At 32.7% G+C, this 22,038-nt stretch overlaps 2 protein-coding genes across 10 annotated transcripts in view; both read right to left on the bottom strand.

Moving 5' to 3' along the window:
• Positions 1-768: 768 nt before the first annotated feature.
• Positions 769-6,078, bottom strand: LOC147809320 (uncharacterized). The gene is made up of 2 exons (XM_087162767.1): positions 5,961-6,078; positions 769-5,840 (listed from the first exon to the last, which is right to left on the bottom strand). Exons 1-2 carry the CDS (start codon positions 6,076-6,078, stop codon positions 769-771), a joined length of 5,190 nt encoding a protein of 1,729 aa, XP_087018893.1.
• Positions 6,079-14,288: 8,210 nt separating this feature from the next.
• The window catches only part of Ac3 (Adenylate cyclase 3), a 275,553-nt gene continuing 267,803 nt past the window's right edge, over positions 14,289-22,038 (bottom strand). For all 9 annotated transcript variants that reach the window (XM_043047153.3, XM_043047156.3, XM_043047157.3 and 6 more), the window contains 2 exons: positions 15,800-15,924; positions 14,289-15,712 (listed from right to left, as the gene is read on the bottom strand). In XM_043047153.3, coding sequence (XP_042903087.1) covers positions 15,536-15,712; positions 15,800-15,924 — 302 coding nt within the window. In that variant the 3' untranslated portion in view covers positions 14,289-15,535. The remainder of the gene's footprint in view (positions 15,713-15,799; positions 15,925-22,038) is intronic.

Here is a 22,038-nt window from a genome sequence, read left to right as displayed (position 1 = left end):
AATAATTTTTTAAAATATTAATAAAATTAAAAATTTTAGTGCTGGCTTTATTACAACTCCGGTAAAAGTAATTGTCCTTTAGAATCTTTTCCTATGTTATCCTGGAGCTTAAAATGATGTATTAATGAGATATTTTGGAGTTTTCTAGTTAATTTTTACAGGTATAAGATTATTAATTTTTTAAAACATTTTCTCCCTGTTGAAAATTTTCTATTATGCCCTTTCCAAAATGTGTAAAAACTAATGAAATAAAACTTTAAACCAATAGATTGAAGGTGATTAAGGTCATGGGTTCGCGGCTTTAATGTGGCTTGTGTCGCTAATATGTGAATATAAATAATGCGGACGCCTTTTAAATAAAATCAATCAAATGAACTACAAGTTCTACAGATGAATGACAACAATTATAAAACTTTAATCTTTTAATAACAAATAATTTAGCATCAAAAACGGATTCTAAAAATTATAATTCTAAATTACAACAAAAAAGAACAACAACAAAAACTATCTCTGGTTGCCACGCAACCTAAAGTGAAATATTAAAACAAATAAATCTAAAGAAAATTAAAGGTGGCGCTTCGGTCAAATATACATACGCTAATGACTTAAAATCTTAAACATACTCCCACCTTGCAAAGTGATATTATAAATAGCACTTTGGAACAAACAGTTAGCATTTCTATAAAATACAAACTAACTCATGTATATTGGTCACCTTTATATGAAACTAATTAAAAAATATTTAGTCATTATATAAATAACAAAAGTTCATAAATCTAAGCGTTGCGGAATTTTTATGATTCTTCCCAATCTGCCTTTGATAAGAGAATTCACTTCCAAATTATCAGGCACATCAACGGACTTGGGAATATTATCAACTTCCAAGTTAAGTTTCTTTGAAGACTTTTCCAGAACATCCATATCGTTCTTTGCTGATAGCTCTAAAGGATAAAGTCTCTGGAAAGGTCGGATCCTTTCTCCTTGAAAGGTTCTTAATCTGGCTACTCTAGGAATACTGTCCTTTCCAGGATAAAGCTCCAAGACAATTCCAAGAGGCCAATCTATGCGTCGAGCATTATCTTGTCCTATTAAAACAATATCACCGATGTTTATTACATCATTCCCTCTTATTCCCTTGTGCACTAGCTGAGCAAGATATTCATTTCTAAATCTTTGTTTGAGATCTTCACGTAATTTTTGCAAAAATTTTACACGTTTCAACATAGAGGTTCGATTCACAAGGTCTAGATCGGGAGTTTCGTTGCTGTTGCTACCTTCCCCGTATATAAATGTTGCCGGAGTTAAAGGTACTAATTCAGATGGATTATCGTGAATGTAGGTCAATGGTCTGCTATTTATAACCGATTCACAGTCACATAAAATTGTAGTTAGTTCTTCATAATCCACAACAGATTTACCTAACACACGACGCAGAAGAGTCTTAAGCATTCCAACTATCCGCTCCCACCATCCACCCCACCATGCTGCTGTGGGTGGAATAAATTTCCAAATTATTTTCTGAGCGGTTGAGTACACAGCAATCTTCTCCCAATCTAAATTCCTTAAGTAATTGTTTGCTCCTACAAAATTCTTTCCATTATCCGAGTAAATGACCGATATTCTACCTCTTCTTGCGATAAATCGTCTGAATGCTTGAATGAAAGCATCTGTAGTGAGAGACCGTACTAATTCAAAGTGAACTGCTCGGTACACAGCACAGGTAAACAAAACGATCCAAGCTTTTTCATTCGATTTTAGATACAGAGGACCGGCATAGTCCACACCAGACACTTGGAAAACTTTTGTCTGAGTAACTCTTTCTCTTGGAAGGGGCGCAAACGGAACTTCTACTGGTTTAGCTTGATGACGCTTACAAATCACACACTTGGAAATAACTTTATTTACTAACTTTTTAGCTTTAAGAATCCAGTATCGCTCTCTGAGTCTTGAGAGTAAGATGGAACGACCTGCATGCATCGCTTTTATATGCTCTTCACGGATTAATTCTAACACAACACTGTTAGCAGGTAAAAGGATTGGACATTTGAAATTCTCATTCTCATCACTATGTACAAGTTTGGTCTTTACTCTCAGAATATCACTTTTATCTCGAAAAGCTTGTATTTTGGCGAGAAATTTATCATCTTGGAAATGCGTTGTTTGCATTGACTTAAAAATCACACTTTCTGCCTTTGTTAACTCCTCACAGATTAAATTTCCCTTCAACTTATCCTGATGTGAAACGTTGTGGACAAAACGTAGGATCCAAGCTACTACTCTTACATTTCTGCTATATGTTGAAAAGTAATTACACCATATTTCCGTTACTTCAATATTTACCATGGAAATAACTACTTGTTTTCTTTTTTCCAAATTTATTTCCTCTTCATTAACGGAAATTTCGTCAGCTGCTGCAGGCCATTGCGTGTGGGAAAGATATAGCCAGCTGGGGCCCTCCCACCACTTCGAATTGCCAAGTTGTTGAGCAGAGCAACCTCTACTTGGTAAGTCTGCGGGATTCATAGATCCGGGTAAATGCCTCCATGCTTTTACTGGAGTCAATTTCCTGATTTCTTGAACTCGATTTTCCACAAATACACCCCATGTGTCTTCTCTTTTAAGCCAAGCTAATACAGTTGTTGAGTCTGTCCAGAAATGAACTTTGTCCGTCGGAAACTGTTTTACTATTTCAATAGACAGACGAGCTGCAATTGTGGCACCAAGAAGTTCAAGTCGAGCAATCGTTGTTTCCTTTTTCCCGCTAGGTGCAATTCTTGCTTTACTCTGTATCAGGTGAACTTGAACATTGCTTTCATCTTCTATTCTCAGGAAAACTACTGTGGAATACGCAAATTTACTGGCATCACAAAAGAAATGTAATGAAATGCTTTCGTAACCTTTGTCACAATGTAACCACCTTGGGATTTCTATGTGCTTCAGATATTCAAGCTGACTTAGCCACTTTGTAAAATCTTCTCGTGTTTTTGTGTCAACTTCATCGTCCCAACCAATTCTAGCTTTCCACAAATTTTGTAACCATAATTTTGGTCGTAGCGATACCGGGCTACTTATCCCCATAGGATCGAAAACTCTGTGTGAGGCAGCTAAAATGCTTCTTTTGGTGATTTTTTCAAGTTTTGTGTCTTTCATATCAGGAATATTAATTAACAGAGTATCACTTTGTCTATTCCACTTCATTCCCAGAATATTGGTCTCACTAGAATTAGGTTCTGATGGGTTAGTAGACTCCCACCCTCGTAAATCAAATTGTCTTTCAGCCATAATATTAGTAGCAACTTCTATAAATTGTTTCAGCTCTGATTCAGTTTTCACGCTTGTGAGGCAATTATCTACATAAAAACTGCATATTAGTTCCTGTATAATCTCCTTAGGATATTTTTCATTCCCTCCCATTGCTTCTTCTAGTTTATTATTCAAATGGTATTGAATAGTAGCTCCTAGCAAAAACGGACTACAAGAAACGCCAAACACAATTCTTCGATGACGAAAATGTTTCAGCTGTCCATCTTCTCCATACCATAATAATCGCAAGAAATTTCTATCATTTTCATAAAGACTTATTTGCAAAAAAGCCTTACGTATATCAGCTGTTACGCCAAATTGATATCTCCGAAATTTATTTATCATTGAGGGAATTACTTCTATCAAATTTAACCCTTTTTCTACACAATCATTTAAACTAGGAACTCCTTTTCTCTTAGAAGAAGCATTGAACACGGGCCTGATTTTAGTTGTGCTGCTCTCCTTTATCACAGGTCGATGAGGTAAGTAATGACAAGGTATCTCCATGTCTTCTTTTGGAACCTCTTCAATTATTTCCTCTTTCTCCCAGTCCTTGAACACTTCTCCATAGGCATCATACAATTTGTCGGTTTTCAACTTGCGTGTTGTCATTTGCAATCTCTTTAACGCCAAATCATAATTATCTGGCAAAGGCAAATGCCCATCAAGCCATGGCAGACTAACTATAAAACGGCCATCTCCTTCAACTTTCACTGTATTTAAGAAATGTTCCATTGAGGCTTCTTGCAGTTCCTCTCTAGATTTTTGTTCTGAAGGATCTTTTATTCCTAAAGAATCTAATCTCCACATCTCAGAAATATCCATTTCTTTTACTAAAAGTGAAGTAACCAACATTGCGTTGCTTGACGGTAAATCATTTTCAGGTGCTTTCCCTGTTAAAGTCCATCCCAATAGTGTCTCTATTGCTACTAATCCACTTGCCAAAACTCTTCGTTTTCCTGTCATAAGTTTTCCTATTACGTCAGCTCCAAGCAGAATTTGAACTGGTTGTGACTCATTTCCGACGTCTGACAACTTTATATTAATTTCTTCAAGCTCTTTTAACCAGGGTCCAAAGCTAACAGGTGTTATACTATCACAAATAGATGCTTGATCTAAAGCTTCCATGTTACAAGTCAAGTTATTCTCTGGATTCCTTAATCTAATTCTATAACACGTGTGTTCAAATTTATCTGATTTATGACCACCAAACAAAGAGTGTATGAGAGTTTCTTTTCTCAAGGGAACATATTTCATCGCTTCAGCCAAATTTTTTAAAATATATGTTCTTTGTGATCCAGAATCTAAAACTGCTCTCACCACAATTTCTTTTCTATCAGATATCAGCTTTAGTTTCATAGTTTGAAGGAACACTTTCGGACCGTACGTGATGTTGGACATGTTTATTTCGGAACTTTCACTTTTCTGCCCAGATTTATCGGGTTCACGATTTTTTGCAGCTAAAGATTCACACATTAGTACCACATGTCTTTTACCGCATATGACACATTTTATAAAAGCTTTGCACTTACGAACTGGATGTCCTTGCATTAAACAGGCAAAACAACATTGACTTTCTCTTACTATGTTCTCTCTTTCAGCTAAAGTCATATTTCGAGCGGAAAAGCAATCTGAACTTTTATGTTTCCCTGAACAAAACACACACCCTTTCTTCAAATCTTTTACATCTGTAGTCAATAGATTTGCCGCTGTTGGAAATCTTTTTGTTGGGAAATCTCTTGCTTTCTTTTTAAAGGGTTGGCGTTTTTCATCAGATCCCAAGCCAAACCCTGACATGGCCAAATTAATTCTTTCTTCACCTTCCGTTTCTGCCTTCAGAAAAGCCATGATGTTCGTTAATCGTTCTTTGGCGTCAACTGAAGCAACGCGGGAAGAACTTCGGTTCCAGGCTTTTAGAAACTCTTCTTGGAAACAAGATTCTACCATAGGGAATAGTATTGAAGCGCATTTCTCGGTCGTAACACCTAACGTTTCTAAAGCTCTAAGATATGACTCTAGTTTGTCATAAAGGGACGTCATAGATATCCTTTCATGCTTTTGAACGGAAACTATGAGCTTCAACAATTCCCTAACATAAACTTCGACCAAAAGGTCATCCTTGCCAAATCGGGCTTTGAGGCTATCTACTGCTTTGGTATAGTTTGCAGCTGTTGGCGGAAAGCTTTCTACAACTTCTCTAGCTCGAGATCCAACAGTTGTAGCCTGAATCAGGTATTGAAATTTGTTTTCAGGGGCAATATCTGTATCGTTATTAATTTGTTCAAATTGTCCCCAAAATGGTAGCCAATCTTTTAAATCTCCACTAAATTGCCTAAGTTCTAATTTTGGCAAATTAAACTGCTTTCTGGCACTGGCACTAATAATATTTGGCGGAGACTCACCGGTTCTTTGCGATGTAGCTTGAATTCTCGCCAACTCCAGTTCATGTTTTCTTATACTTTCTCTCTCTTCATATTCTCTTTGTTTCTCTTCATATTCTCTTTGTTTCTCTGTTTCTTCATATTCTCTTTGTCTCTCTTTTTCTTCATATTCTCTTTGTCTCTCTTTTTCTTCATATTCCTCCTTTTGTCGTCGATCATTGACAGTAGCTACCAATACACTTGTTACAAAATCTGGATCAGCTAAATATTCTTTACTTTTCAAAATGATCGTTTTCAGATCCGCTACAGTAGCTTTTTGAGGTAATACTTCGCCAATTTCTTGGGCAACAATAATAAGATCTTCCTTTTTAAATCCTTTTGATGCTAAAAACATTTTTCAAATCAGAAATAGCGTATCAGCCGTCCTGTCGCGGACGCCACAAAATGTCGCTAATATGTGAATATAAATAATGCGGACGCCTTTTAAATAAAATCAATCAAATGAACTACAAGTTCTACAGATGAATGACAACAATTATAAAACTTTAATCTTTTAATAACAAATAATTTAGCATCAAAAACGGATTCTAAAAATTATAATTCTAAATTACAACAAAAAAGAACAACAACAAAAACTATCTCTGGTTGCCACGCAACCTAAAGTGAAATATTAAAACAAATAAATCTAAAGAAAATTAAAGGTGGCGCTTCGGTCAAATATACATACGCTAATGACTTAAAATCTTAAACAGCTTGTTAGGGAAAAATAAAAGAAAGGTTTCTATGGCATTTTAGTTATGTCTCTCATGTTAGTTAAGACTTTCTTGTTAGTAGAAATAGTTTTATTTTTATATAGTAATATAATCTTATTTACTTAAAATTTAATTACTATTCATTATTCATTTCATTATTCAAGATAATTTTTCAATTGTTATACTTTTTTACCTGTTGGGATTAATTAGTGATATGAATAGTAATTCTCTAAAATTTCAGTTGTTTCTGTTGCGTAATGAGGTCTGCTTGTTTCTTTGTGTAAGAGCAACAAGCACTCTTCAAAGCTGTTATTTGCTTATATTTAGAACTAAGTTGAGGTAAATATTTACGCTTTGTCTATACATTTTGGCCATAAACTCGATTAATATTTAACTTCGCAAGGACTAATGGCCACATATGTAAGATCTTGCGTAAACAAGCAACTTTCACAATACAATGTGGAGTTGTAAAGCAGAGGTCTCTTTTTTGCAGAGCCCTTCATCCATCTGCTATTCGTTGCCAGATTTACAGCAATATTCAAATGCAGAGGAGGCTGTTTTGAAATTAATTTCTAAGATCATCAAGAGATAGCGCTGCTAATTTTAAAACCCTTAAAAACAATGTGTTTTGCTGTGTGTCACACTATTCCAATTAAACTATTTGAATGGATCCCCATCAGTGGCGTACTCAAGGGAGGGGTTTAAACACCCCCCCTTAAGCTCAGACAAAATGGCGAAAATAAAAATTTTAGTAGAAATTATGCTAACTATTATTTTTTAAGACTATATATTTTTATTAGCCTTATTCCTACTTTTTTTTTCTCACTGTATTTCTCAGAATACTGAAAAAACATTTACTATAATAGGGTTGTACTTTTGAAACCAAATTCACGTGATACTGTTACGGACTGGTTCTTTTCTGTCCTGCCAGTATAGTTTTCGAGACTGGCTGTCATTCGCGAGATCTTGACGCGATGATTCTGGAATCCTAGACGTTCTGTCGTCTTTGAGACAACTCGAGTATTTTGGAGATGTGGTGAAAAATTATATAAAAGGGGGAACGGGGTACAGTGAAGTTAGCCGCTTGTCTTTCGGAGCTTGTCGCTAAATCTGTTTTGTTTTGTCTTAACAAAAAGTTCATTCAATCGCCGAACCCGTCGTCGCCACTATTTCGACTAGTGAAGAAATCAGTAACAATACCATTGGAGATACTTTGCTCGTTGAAGTTATTCATTCCAGCTCGAAACTTTGAGATGGTATCATAGCGGATATTTCTGTGCCAATATATATATATATATATATATATATATATATATATGCTGTTCTTGGATCTTTAGGATGTCAAAACGCAAGAATTTAACAATTTTTAATTATTTTGAGAAAAAATCTCGACCTGAAATTAGTGAGGTGACAGCATCTAGTACCAATGTAAGTTTTTCAGTTGTACAGAAATGTGATACTTCCGTTGAAGAAAACGTTTCTAGTATAACAAAATCTGATGAATGTGAAAGTGGCCCTCAAAGTGTTACTTTTCACCCATATGACACTGGACTTTTTTCAGAAGATATTACATTATGTTCTTAAACTTAAAATATCAAATCAAAATTTAACTAAACAATGTTGTCTAAATAAAAAGTCAAAATTGTCTAGCTGTCTAAATTAGGGAAATAATAGTGCTTTATTACAGACTCGAATTTCTTTTAGTAGTTTCAGAAAATTATGAACACCCCCCTTGGAAAAATTCTGCCTACGCCTCTGACTGACCCCCATGCTGTTGCTGTGAATGGTGATATTGTGAAATCGTTTCGTAGTATTGATAGGTTAGCAACGCCATCTGTTCAGCAATTTTGTAACTAGCTTAAAAACTTGGTGATACTGGACAGGGTGCGTAGCGTTTTTAAAAAGTGCTTATTTTCGACTTAATGATGAAAGCGCCGATCATTTTATGAAATACTTGCGGGTTCGAATACTGAGCTGGATTCGGTGGGAAGGATTCATGCATTCTCATGAGCAACTCTGCTACATTTTGCAAGAGAGATAAACTTTTTAAATAATAGTTAAATTATTTATAATTTTGAATAAAATTTTTTACATAAATGTGTTAAGGAATTACAAATTTAAAAAATATAATGATTCACTCAATATTGAATGTATTTAAAATTGTGCATAAATTGTTTTTATGGTGGCTAATATAATCACGTAAAGAATTATTTGTCAGAAACTAGTTATTTTATCATGAACATGTAACCTAGAAAACTATTTTGCATTTTGTTAATATATGAAGAACTTTCAACAATATGAAGGAAAAAAAATTATTAGTTCGCATATCCTAATTATAATATTTTTTTAAAGTGCTTAAAAATATTTTTGAGTGCTTAAAAGGTGCTTATTTTTTGTTGAAAAATTTGGCACCCTGCTTGATTACTAAGCAGAACAACACTTTTCTATCTAATTTTTAAAACATTGGTATATAATGCAACAATAAACTTCGATGTAAAGAAACAAGAATAGACATGGTTAAAAATTGACATTTTATTGTTTCTTTTATAATATACAATTTGTTAATTTTCACACCAAAGTAAAAAGAAAATCACATTCATCAAGCCTTCACTCATTAATCTTCAAAGCATATAAGCAATATCGAACAAAAAGCTTTAAATTTTCTTTCACAAACAACCAAATCAAATTTTTTTATAACCCTAATCCATTCTCTCAACTTGTTTTCCTTTTCTTATTGACTAGACATTTGTATCAAAATACTTTTTGATAAACTTTCACAGTTTTTCACTGGCTCGCAACAGTTCTTTATACTTTGTGAAAATTTTTTATTATTTATACTAGTGGATTGTCAGGCACATGTTTCAGTAAGCCAACCCATGAGACGGTCTCTAATTAAAACTAGGGTTTGTTTTTATGTGTAGCTTCGAGAAAGAATAGAAAGGATCACAGTGTAAATATGTGATGCATATTGTGCATAGTTACAACTCATATATTGCTATATTTCGTTCATATAGGATTGATACCGAAACCAAACAAAAAAGCTATAAGGATTACGTAAAGCGCATCCAGATTCTTCCGTAATCATTGTTGTATTTAAATAGTGATGAATCCTAGACTACATGAAATGAAGCATTATGAACACTGAGGGTAGTAAGTAAGTATTTAAGTAAGGTAAACACAAAAACGCTATCAAAATCTGAAGAATCACTAACAAGGAAGGCGAGATTTAAAATATCAAACCTGTTTGATTGCCGTTTGAAAATAAGAGATGGGGAAATGCTAGTATTAGAATTATCTGAGCATTTCATCTGCAATTAAACAGATTTTGATTTTTTTAATTCTTCTTTCCTTGAGAATGGTTCTCCAAATTTTAATGTTTTTTTTTTCTTTGCTAAAAACATATTGTGATCTCTAATGTGTTTTGTCTCTTTTGTTGTTTTTATTGATGATAAAAATTCTAATATACATATATGCGGTATTTGCGAAACACTAAATTAATTAAACCAAGTAGAGTTCATTTAACTTTTTATCCCTTGTTTGAAAAGTTTTAGTGTTAGAGCTTCAACAACTTTTTCCAACACTATGGAAACGTTGTTTTGTTCGCTACGCTAATTAATATAACTAATATAAAAAGTTTGACTGTTGACGTTGTTAATTTTGAGAAAATATCATATGGGTATCAACAATACAAACAAACTAATCGAATACACATTTATTTGTATGAGGAACATTGAAAAAATTCTTCATTTGTTTCAAATTTTATATGATTCTTCTATTAATTCTAATCGTTAGTTTTCGAATAACTTAGTGATGAGAGTTTTGATATTTATACTTGGTGTAAGAGAGTATGATTGCTGGTTTGTTTACTTTCGGTATCAATTCGATTTGAAAACAATGTAATTAATAAAAATCAAGCAAGCTAACTACCCAGATAGCGTGTTAGCCTTATACAATGCCTGTTACTTTTATTAAACACACATACTTTTCCTTGCATTTGCAAATGGCTGTGTAACAGACAAATTTTCTTGAGTTAACTTATTGCAGAAGCATCAGCTTGTAACGTTTTTACAAATTTGATGAACGTTTTACGAGACTTGCAAATGTTTTGCTACTTATCTGTAGCAGTGTTGTAGCAATTTTCCTTTTGCAATTTCTTAGTTCAGTTCACAGCTCATACAGTTGCACATTTTTAAAAAATCTAGTTTCCAGTCAAGTTTATTTTGCCCTTTTCTTGTTTTAAACATAATTTATTTTGTTGGGCATTTTAGTCTTTGACAGGTTCTTTCAGCAACATTCGTATTGCATTCAAATATCATAGCTGATCATTTCGCTCATAAAGTCATAACACATTATTGTTTCACACTAGGTTTGCTATCTGGGTAATGTTTGATCATAAGAAAATTATATTTATTGCTTCTAACAAATTGTAATAGACATGGATAAATTTAACAGGGATGCAAGCTGCACCAGTAAATATAAAGAGTGGCAACTATTTTATTATGATTGTGAAAATTTGAATTATGACCAATAGTTTATTTTTAAAGCCGCAGACGATCATACTTAAAGCTAATTATATATTCTGAACCATTCAGTAGGTTTTAGTAGTTACTAATATGTTATTTCACTAGATAAGAAAAAAATTATGTAGTCTTGCTACCACTCTTTACGTTTTTGGGCGCAGCTAGCAACACTGAATGTAAGTACAATATTGCATTTAAAAGCGATATTTTGAAAAAGAATTGAAACAAAAATGTTTAAAGTAAGCTGCACTGTTTTGATAGTAATTCGTAGTATATAAATTTTTCAACTGCTCTCTTGCTTCTAAATTTAAAAATTTTAAAGGCAAACTTTATAATGATTGTAGATAAAAAGTTGAAACTGTAAAATTCAAGCTCGGTCAGGTTAGCAGATGCTAGTTTCCTAAACAGCCTAGATATATTTTTATTTTTTGGCCCCAATAATGGTGAAAATATTTAATTTTTAAAATAAGGGTTGCTTAGGTAACTGGGCATATTTTTGCATCAATAGAGAAATGTTCAGAATTATGGACGAAATATAATTAACAAGTTAATTCTCAGACTCTGTTGATAACGAAAAACAAAATTCCTTTTATGATAAACCTGATGTTATCACTACTGGAAAACTCTGTGAAAAAAGGTTTAAAGTAAGGTTTTTGAAAAAAAAACTGTGGCTTCTGGTGGAAAGTTCTTATTTAATTACGCATTATATATTTAGTTTGTCAAGTCTTTAAATTACGCAAATGTCTAAGCATGAAGGTACTAACAATCTTTAGGTGTTTTTGGAGAGTAAGAAAGTTCTAAGTATATGTGGTAACAACTAGTCGAAAAGTAAACTTAGAAAGTCTTTCTTTTGGCGGCAAATTGACTCGCCAAGAGTACAAATGCTATTGCGATAACATTTTAAATGAGTGTTAGGAATTTATCCAGAATCTCATAAAGTAGACTGACGGTTTTTAAAAATTTATAACAGGAAAATAGTCTATGTGAAAAGTACAATTTTTTCAGCAAATTTCTATTTCTGAGCATACATGTTTTTTTCACAGGCGGTTTCAAAAATTTAGAACAGAAAAAAAGTCAAGGTGAAAAATACGATTCTTGTAACGAATTTATGTGACAGGTCATAAATGTTTACTTCCAAAAATCTTGATTTTAGTTCAAAAATGCTTCGGCAGATGGCGCTGGAACTACATTCTACAGCTTTCTTCCCTTGCGTTTTGATGCATGAAAATTTCGTTCTCAGATTATGAAATATGATTATGTCTGATGAACATTTCAAAAATATCGTACTTTTATTGAAAGAGTTCGAAAAAATTGCTACGAGATTTTTAGTTGTTTTTCTCCACCACCAAAAATTTACTACTTGCATAGCCATATGTTGAAAAGTTTTGTATTAAAAGCAGGAAATGATTATAAATTTATGCCTAGACACATTTGTTGCAGGAAATTTTATTTAAACCTGAATTTTAATTTTTTTAATATAAATCTTTAAAATTCATCAGTATAAATTTAGACACCCTGTAGATTTGGCCAATTGAAAGAATTTAAATGCATTACTTATTTTTAATTCTTGCTCACAAAAATAAAAAGCAATGCATAGCATTTAGTTTCTCTTGTTAAAGTATAAACTTTAAATATTTTATTAAAACTCAATAGAACTTTCAACTTTTCAAATGTGTATTATTAATGAATCTGCTTAGTCAGAGAATTAACCTGTTAAAAATTTAAACATTTTTTAAAAGTTTATTTTTAATTTCCGGATTCAGAGGAACTTCTTATAGATAACAAATTAATTAAATCAGTTACCACTTATATTGAAAAGAATAATGTATTTATTTTGCTCTAAAATTTTTACAGTGGGTTCAAAAATTAAAATGCTAATATTTTTAAGTTCAGAGAGATAACGAAACATTAATTTTCAGCCATAATCTCTTAGGGAGATGACTAAGTGCATGAGTGTAAAAGATTTACCTAATATTTTGTATCTAATTCGTACTTCCTTTTTACATTACTTATAGTTAATATAATATTTAATAAATTATTAATTAAAGTTAAAGTAACATGATTTTTATTATAATTTAATGGCACTGAACTTATAATTAGCACTGAATACAGTATTATGCATACATTAAAGCATTATTTTAAATGTAAACCATTAAAAAACTAAATATTTGTTATGCAGTTCTAAAATAATCATCATACAATAAAAATTATTATTCTAAAAATAGGAAAGAATTAATGCCATAATACAAAATCATTGAAAAAGAATGCCGTGTTTATGCGACGCTTTCTATAACTGGCCCTATTTTGTGGCCTACACGAAGCCCCAATCTAACGTTTTCGGCTTTTTTCTTTTTGGGGATACAATTCTTGAAGCATAGACGTCAACCCTTAACCTTATCGAACCTAGAAAATTTTGAAAAATAGGAAACCGAAAATTTTAGACAGGCAGCAGATCAGCTGTTGGAACCGTAGATCGTAAATTCCCCGGTAAACAGATATACTCGAACGCCATATTCTTTTTTAAAAAAAATAGTGGTTGCTAAAAACGGTGGATCTTTAGAAGCAAAATAAAAAAAAATAGTGGTTGCTAAAAAACGGTGGCTCTTTAGAAACTAAACAGATTTACCTTTTTTAATGGTTTGCAATATTTTTGGAATAAGCGTTGCAGACGGTCAACACTGCTCCGGAACTGACTAAAACTCACTTAGCGGAGCGACAGCCAATGAAAGGCCAAGGCTTACTGTTCCTATCACAGTTTTCTTGACCTTGGGCTCTGAGGTGCAAATGCAGATGTTCCGGTCGGGTGGTTAGCTGAAATCAGAACCCCCAGTATTTAGTCCCTAAGCATGCTTGGTACTCATTTTATAGACCCACTGAAGGAATGAAAGGCTGAGTCAACCTTGCCCGATACGAAGCCCAAACCTGTGACACGGAAACGCTACCATCCATCCAGCCACCGGGCGTAGCTCCGGAGCTGAGCTAAAATGGTAAAGTATAAATTAACTTCCACTTAAAAAATTAAAATAATAATCCAGAAAAAAAATCTCAAGTTGACATGTATGTTGATGTCAGCAGCCTAAAAAATCGAATCATAACTGCAACCGAAACTGTATGTCCATAGATGTTTACGAAACCTGGCAGACATAGAATACCGGCTTGATGTAAGCAACTATAGAGCATATTCAAACGTCATGAAATAGGTATAAAATTTTATATTTCCCCTGATGTATATGATACCAAGTTTATATTACACTTCTTAATACTTTGCACTCGATAGTTGCCTCTCGGGTACCAATGTTACCCATGAATTACCTACCACTCTAAATGTAAAATTTTTTTATATCTTAATGTTTAGTTACCACTTTATTTAGAAGTCTCCAGGTATTTTATGTTATGTGTGTAAATGATGAGTTTAGTCTTGTAAGCTTTTAGTGGTTGTATCAGTTTTTTAACCATTGATAGGACTTCAAGTGCAAAGGGTTAATTAATTTTCATAACATGATTTTGCGAATTTGGCATTCTTTTTCGATGATTACGATTTTATAAAACGCTCAGTTACCATTAATAAAGTTGTCTTAAGCAACAAACAAGTATTTTTTTTTTAAGATGCACTGTAATGCATTATATCGTGGCCTAGTTTGTTAAGTGAAATTCATTTGGCTGCAAAAAGCATTTATTTTAAGGAGGAAAGAAAAATTCCCAAAGGAAAAAGTGACATTTTTGCGTTGGCTACTCGTTTTGTTTCCAGTTGCACATTTGAGTTTTTTTTTTTATCTCGGTTAACGGCTTTACATTTTTCTTTACGGTAGCCTTTCAACTTATTGTCAGAGTCCATCATTGGCTCCATTTGAATCGACTCCAATTATAATGTCATTTCCATATCTTTGCCTTCTAATGATGCTTTAAGCGGACTACATTAATTTGGGCTGCTTTAAGAGGATTTGCACAGTGCGGACGAGAACTCTATAATATAGTTTATATGCGACGTCTTTTAAACACTGAAAGCACAACAAACGCTCCAAGGACATAGTGGAGGGCATTTTAACCAGCGTCAGCATGTCAGGACATGAACTTAGAGCTATTTTGATATGATTCTTGCTAAAAATGTGAGCAATTCTTAAATTATTCGTGAATAAGGATTATATGAACCTTTCACTGTATTGCATCTGTCTTGGGCTTTCTTAGTAATACGAAACACTTCTGTGTTGCTGGGCTTAAAGCACTGGGTTTCTACCCAGTTGATTAATGTAATATCAACATATTTTTAAGTCCAATTCGTATGGTTATATGTACATTAAAGTTACACAAACATCACGTGTACAACGTTGTGCCGCTTGGGCCTTAATAGCATTTTCTACTTATTTGTAAACATATGATGTGCTTGTTGTTTCTTCGGTCAAGTTAGTTTCAATACTGTGCTTTTTTTTAAATTTCAGATGTGATTTTTATTTATCTGATCTACTACTTCTGGAATCAGTTGTTGTCTGAGAAATTTTTTTTCTAAGTTGTGCGTGTCAGGGATCCAGCACAATTCATTTTTACTAATCAGTGCAAATAGGTTTTTTTAAGTTTTTATTTTTTAGCTTGAGGATTGTGTTTTTTGGACTACAGGTTTGACTGGGGACTTATTAAGGTCAGACTTCCTTCCCAAAAGGTAATACGTCATGAGATTTCCTTTGCCCTTTACGGCAACCATCCCTCTTTGTTCAAAAACGTAATCAAATTCTTCCAGGATCCGTGCTGTTTCTTCCACAACCTGAAAAATTAAATTGTTATTCATCTAGTTGCATGGTCTTAAGTAATTAAATAAAATCGATTTGAAACCTGGAAAGTGTTTTATTACCTGTATAAATCCTGCTTTTCCAGTAGACTCCATTCTTGAGGCGACGTTAACAGTATTTCCCCACATATCATAGTGAGGTTTCCTAGCTCCAATTACACCAGCTGTGATTGGTCCTTGATTAATTCCTACAAAAAACAATAACGATTCACTCAAAATATTCATCATTATCACTTTTAATGACGTACAGAGGGCTGAAAGCGAAAAGAAAAAGAAATGGACAATCCTGAATAACTTATAATCTGAAAATCGAATCATTACGTTCTAAGACTCAATCCTAATGGTTCGAGGAGGTAACCTTAAATATGCTATTTAATTAGTGCTAACGATATTTTAAGTTACGAAATCAAACACGACAACGTACTTTTTCCGATTAAACATGTCTTTTCTTTTTCTCTCAACAGTTTAGGACTTTTGACCCCCAAAATATAGGGGGTCTCAATAGTTCCAAAGTTTGGACCTCTTAATGCTAATTTTACTTCCCGCGTATTTCGCTATATCTCGAGAACTTATTGAGTGAATTAAAAAAAAAAAATTTATACACAATTATAAAATTCGTTTATCCAAAGATCTTTCCATGCAAAAAATAACTTTCAGTAAATATTTTTTTTAATTATTTTATTTAACGATGGTCGAAAAAATTTTACCACCAACTTTTTGCGTCATTTCAGAGAATGTTGTTGTTGTTGCTAATTCCCATCTGGTCAGACGGGGTCAGACCAGATCAATAAATCCGTTGACATTAAGAAAATCCGAAACCAGAATGGGAGAGGAATGAATGTCGTTCCAGTCCAGCCCTAAACAGTTCAAGATGTGCTCAGGTGATGCCTGATTTTGTTGGCATTTAGGGCAAAGAGGAAAGATCTTTTGATTAGCAGAAAATGTGAGACTTTTCAGGTGTCCACTGGCCAGTAAGGATAAGCAAGTGTTGGTTTGCCTGTCACCAGGAAGAGATAGAGTCCTGGTCTTTTTGCTTCATACCAGTAGTGAGTAGGTGGAAGCAGCCACTTTTGTTTGTTCTGGGCCTTTTGCCTTGCGAAAAGTTCAAGGTATGTAAGATCTGAGGTGGAGGGGACTGGATAGTCCCTTCTTTGCGAGAGTGTCAGTCAACTCGTTGCCGTGGATATCGACGTGGGACGGGATCCATTGAAAGTGGACCTCATGCTGCTGGGAAATGAGCTTTACTTTTTGTAAGATCGAAAAGCTGGTTTTATCTCCAATGAGGGCCCAATTTTTGAGGTGTTGAATTGAACTACGGCTGTCAGATAGTATCCAAGTATTTCCAAGGTGCCCTTCACTCAAGATTTTCTCTAGTCCCCTGTCGATCGCAATTAGTTCGCTTCGAAAGACGGAGCACAAATCGGGGTTTCGTTGATGAAGAGTGTAGTTCTCTCGAGGTGTTTCAATAAATACTCCACTGCCAGTCTGTCTATCCATTTTACTGCCATCAGCGAACATTTTGATGCCGTTTGGAGGGATTTTAAAGAATGTAATTTTACTTGGCAAAATAAAAATATTTGAGGTATAGTTCCTAAGAAATTGAATTAAAAAAAAAAGTCGTATATTTAAAATTTGATTTCTCAGAAACTATTTGACCGATTTCGCTCAAATTTTGTATTTTGTCAAGTTAAATTTCATTCCTTAAAACAGGGTAAAAATTGTACACCTTACAATTAAAAATTTTTTTAGATCATTCCTATATAAAATAATAAATATTTATTAAACGTTATTTTTTGCATGGAATTTTCTTTGGATAAACAAATTTTATAATTGCATGTAAAAATTTTTCAATTCGCTTAAAAAGTTCCAGACATATAGCGGAATAAGCGAAAAGTAAAATTAACATTAAAGGGTCCAAGCATTGGAGCTCTCTCCTGAACAAAGTATTGGGACCATATTTCCCAGGTTGCGGCTGCACCTTATATTTTGGGTGCCAAAAATCCGAATTCGTCGAAAAAAAAAGATATATATATTCAGAAAAAGTAAATTTTTGTGTCTGATTTCGTTACTTAAAATATCGTCTGCACTTATTAATTAGCATATTTGAGGTCACTTTCTCAAGCCATTAAGATGGAGTTCTAGAACGTGAAGATCCGATCGTTAGATCGAAAGTTATTCAGAGTGGTTAGTTTTTTTTTGGCCCACTGTACATTCGGGTTGCATAACGCATTTCCAATCAGCGTCGAGAGAGAATGCGAGCCTGATTGGTGAAATATATGCTCTAGTAAAATCGTAAAAATAAAACTCACCAATCAGGTTCTCTCGATGGTGATCAGAAGTGCATGAATCTTAAGCAGTGTAAAAAGTGTAAGACAAATTCACATTTTTACCTTATTGGTTAATTATCACACCGTGTTCTGGCTCCTGCATTTTAAGTATTTTTTTTTTAAATTCTAGCTAAAACTTCAAACGATCCCAGTTACACTTTTCCATCGTGAAATTAAAGTATTTAAACAATAATTAATATGATGAACACCACTGTATTGTTTGTAAAAGCTAAACATAAAATAATTGAAAAAATTAATCTTTATGCAATAAGGGTATCTTTCTAAAATGAGAGCATTCGTTCCTAATCAGTTAATTTTACGATTGTTTCTAATGTTCCAACATATTCGAACAATGGAAATATTGTTGCCATTGGGTTAATTTACTGATAGTGTTCAAACGTTCTGACATGATCCCACAGTGGAAACATTGATACCAAATGGGTTAATTTTCTGAAAATGTACTAATATTAAATAATGTTCCCACAATGGGAGCTTCTAATAGATTATTTTTCCGACAGAGTACAAATGTTCAGATGTGCTCTTATAATGGAAATATTAGCGTCTAATATGTTAATTTCCAGATAGTGTTCAAATGTTCCCTCAATAGGAACATTGTTGCATAATGGGTTAATTTTAGTGACTAAATGCTCTGATACGATCTCACACTGGTAACAAAGGTACCAAATGACTTAATTTTTCGATTGTGACTGAATGCTCTGACTACAATGGAAACTTAGTGCCCAATGGTAAAGACCAAACTCTCAGAGATAATTTCACAATAGAAACATTGCATCCTAAAATGGTAACATTGTATCCCACAATCGAAACATATTTGCTTAATGGGATAATTTTTTTTTATAATGGCCAAACGCTCTGACATGATTCCACAATGTGAATATTGTTGCCTAATGGATTAATTTTCCAACAGTGACTAAATGCTCTGACATGATCCCACAATGGAAACTTTGGTGACCTATGAGTTAATTTTCCTTTATTGACAAAACATTCTGGCATGATTTAACAGTGAAAGCATTGCATCCGATAATGGAAACATTTTTGCTCCAAAGGTTAATATTTTTATAGCGGCCAAAAGCTTTGACATGTTTCCATTATGTTAACATTGGTGCCTAATAGGTTAATTTTCCTACTGAGACCAAACGCTCTGACATGATCATACAATGGAAACGTTGGTGCCTAATGGGTTAATTTTCCTATTGAGACCAAACGCTCTGACATGATCATACAATGAAAACGTTGGTGCCTAATGGGTTAATTTTCTGACAGTGGGCTAATTTCCTGACAATTTTCGTCTTTAATTTCTAACTATGGTAGAGAGCATTGCCATCACTTTTTGATAATAAAGTGTTTTTTATCTTACAGTATTATTATATTAAATTGTCTTTTCTAATAGTATTATCATTCATAATACTATTATTATAAGAATGATAATACTATTACTGTACTGAAAATCATATAATAATAGTATTATCATTCTTATAGAAATTGTATTATTATTCTTATAGTATTAGTATATCTTATAGAATTAGTTTTTCGTATAGTATATTTAGAGTGTTTATTTCTTCCGACAATAAAATTTTTAATTTTTCAATAATGCATAAATGTATCAATTTCCATCGGAGTTTACAAATGAAAAACACCATTCATAATGCGGAATTGGGAGAAAAAAAAATTCTTAACAAACAATACTTTATAAATTTTGTTTTTAATGTAATATTTCATTTTATTTTAAAATTAAAGAGAAATAGTGACAAAAAAAATCTATTTATTCCTATTAGTTCATGTTCTATAAAAAATAAAGAAAAAGAGCTAAGAATATAATTTACAAGTTAATATACTAAATATACTAAATATAATTAATACTAAATAAAATATAGCTTAAATATACTAAACATATTTGATGAACTCAGTCAATGAGTGTAATAAATTTTAGGTTTCAATAACTTAATATGCTTATGAGAAACAATTAACTTTGGAGTTGCTCTAAATCGAGTTTTAGGATCACTTTCAGAAAGTTATTAAACGAGAGTGATAAAGCACTGATACTGGCGAAATATTCGAAGCTTTTAAGTTTATTAATTTAAACGTCAGCCCAAAGCATTTTCATAAAATAATGGAATTTTCATACGCTTTAATATTAATTTAAATATTTTATTAATGCTATCCTATATATAAATTATATTAAATAAGTACTTAACCATTAGAAGCATGATTTTTAAAAATTATGATCTAACTAAACAATGATAAATAAAATTAAAACGAAAATATTAAAATTAAATTTTTAAGATAAATGAAGAGCTCAGTGGAAGAACCAGGTAAGTGACATTTTTCAGGGTATTTATGAATCAGAGAAAACAGTGTGAAGTGGTTGTATCAATATGAATATGTTTAATGTAACAGAATTGTGTTTGTTTTTACTTTAATCTTAACATAATCCATATTAGTTTTGAGTATGCTTGCATGATTTTATTTCTAATTGGGCCGTGGTAAATAAAATAAGACAATTATCCCCGCCTTCTAATAAATCTATAATAAAATAGGACTTTTTTTTCCTTTTACTTTTATTACAGCTCCTCTGAAAATGTCACTTCTTCCACTGAGCTCTTCAAATATAAGTAATTTTGACAACTTCTCCACCAGCTGAGTCATATCAGTGCAAAGCTTTATTTGGAAAATGGTAAACAGTGGTAGTAATTTGACTTCGTTCTTACTATTGATCTTGTTTTTACAACATTTTTACATCAACTAAAATATATTTATGAATTTAATATTGATGTGAAATGATGCAAACTCATTAATTCCCAACCACAAAAAGTTGTCAATATTGATGACAATACAAGTTACAATTATTTTTTAATTGTTGCAATGAAACTTGCTAATATTTCATGGCCAATCGAAAATTTGACCTCATAGTGAGGTAATTAGCGAGGCAAATTAATAGAAACAAGATAAAAAGGAAAAAAATAATAAACTTGTATAAAAATTTTAAAAATCACGTTTTTAAATGGAAAAAAGGAGAAAATATTTTTTTTAAACCAAAAACGAAAAAATATGCGTTAAAATAGTTGTTTGATTTAAAGAAATGTTTTAAGGCTTTTGTAGTCAGGCAGCACATTAACAAGTGCGACCTTAGACAGTTTATCATAGTCATATGATTGATAGTGGCATTTAGGCCTCATAAGGACATTTTACCTTTTCATCATATGTTACTATTACTTATAAGTTGTTTCAATGATGAATTATTTAAAAGAAGTCAAAAGAAAGTAAAAGATATAAGAATTGACTTGAAAAATCATGAGATATTCTCTTTTAAGTGAAGCGACATACACTGCTCAAAACAATGAAAGGATATTGTAAGTCTTGTATAAAATAACGATATTCTCTTTTAAGTGAAGCGATATACACTGCTCAAAACAATGAAAGGATATTGTAAGTCTTGTATAAAATAACGATATTCTCTTTTAAGTGAAGCGATATACACTGCTCAAAACAATGAAAGGATATTGTAAGTCTTGTATAAAATAACGATATTCTCTTTTAAGTGAAGTGATATACACTGCTCAAAACAATGAAAGGATATTGTAAGTCTTGTATAAAATAACGATATTCTCTTTTAAGTGAAGCGATATACACTGCTCAAAACAACGAAAGGATATTGTAAGTCTTGTATAAAATAACGATATTCTATTTTAAGTGAAGCGACATACACTGCTAAAAACAATGAAAGGATATTGCAAGTCTTGTATCCTCAAAGAAGTCAATTAATCGAATCAGAAGCTTGGAGAGTTGTTGGCTGGTTAGAGGGGTGCCAAACACAAGCCGAAGTAGCAGAAGCTATTGCATTTTCACAAAGTGTGATTTCCAGGAACTGGAACAGTTTTTTGGAGACAGGAAATGCAGACCGAAGATCAGGGCAAGGGCGTAGACATGCAACAACGCCCAATGAAGACCGTTATT

The sequence above is a fragment of the Parasteatoda tepidariorum genome, chromosome 5 (assembly GCF_982258835.1).
Source record: "Parasteatoda tepidariorum strain Cologne lab strain chromosome 5, Ptep-v5.0, whole genome shotgun sequence".
Lineage (NCBI taxonomy): Eukaryota > Metazoa > Arthropoda > Arachnida > Araneae > Theridiidae > Parasteatoda > Parasteatoda tepidariorum.
This window is presented reverse-complemented; position numbering and strand designations above follow the sequence as displayed.

What these genes read in the sequence shown, in the direction of transcription:
- LOC147809320 (XM_087162767.1), bottom strand. Translation starts at nt 6,078, where the DNA reads ATGTTTTTAGCATCAAAAGGATTTAAAAAGGAAGATCTTATTATTGTT. An exon ending in GAAAACGATCATTTTGAAAA is followed by an intron (nt 5,841 to 5,960) that starts GTAAAGAATATT and finishes ATGAAGAAAAAG; the next exon opens with AGAGACAAAGAGAATATGAA.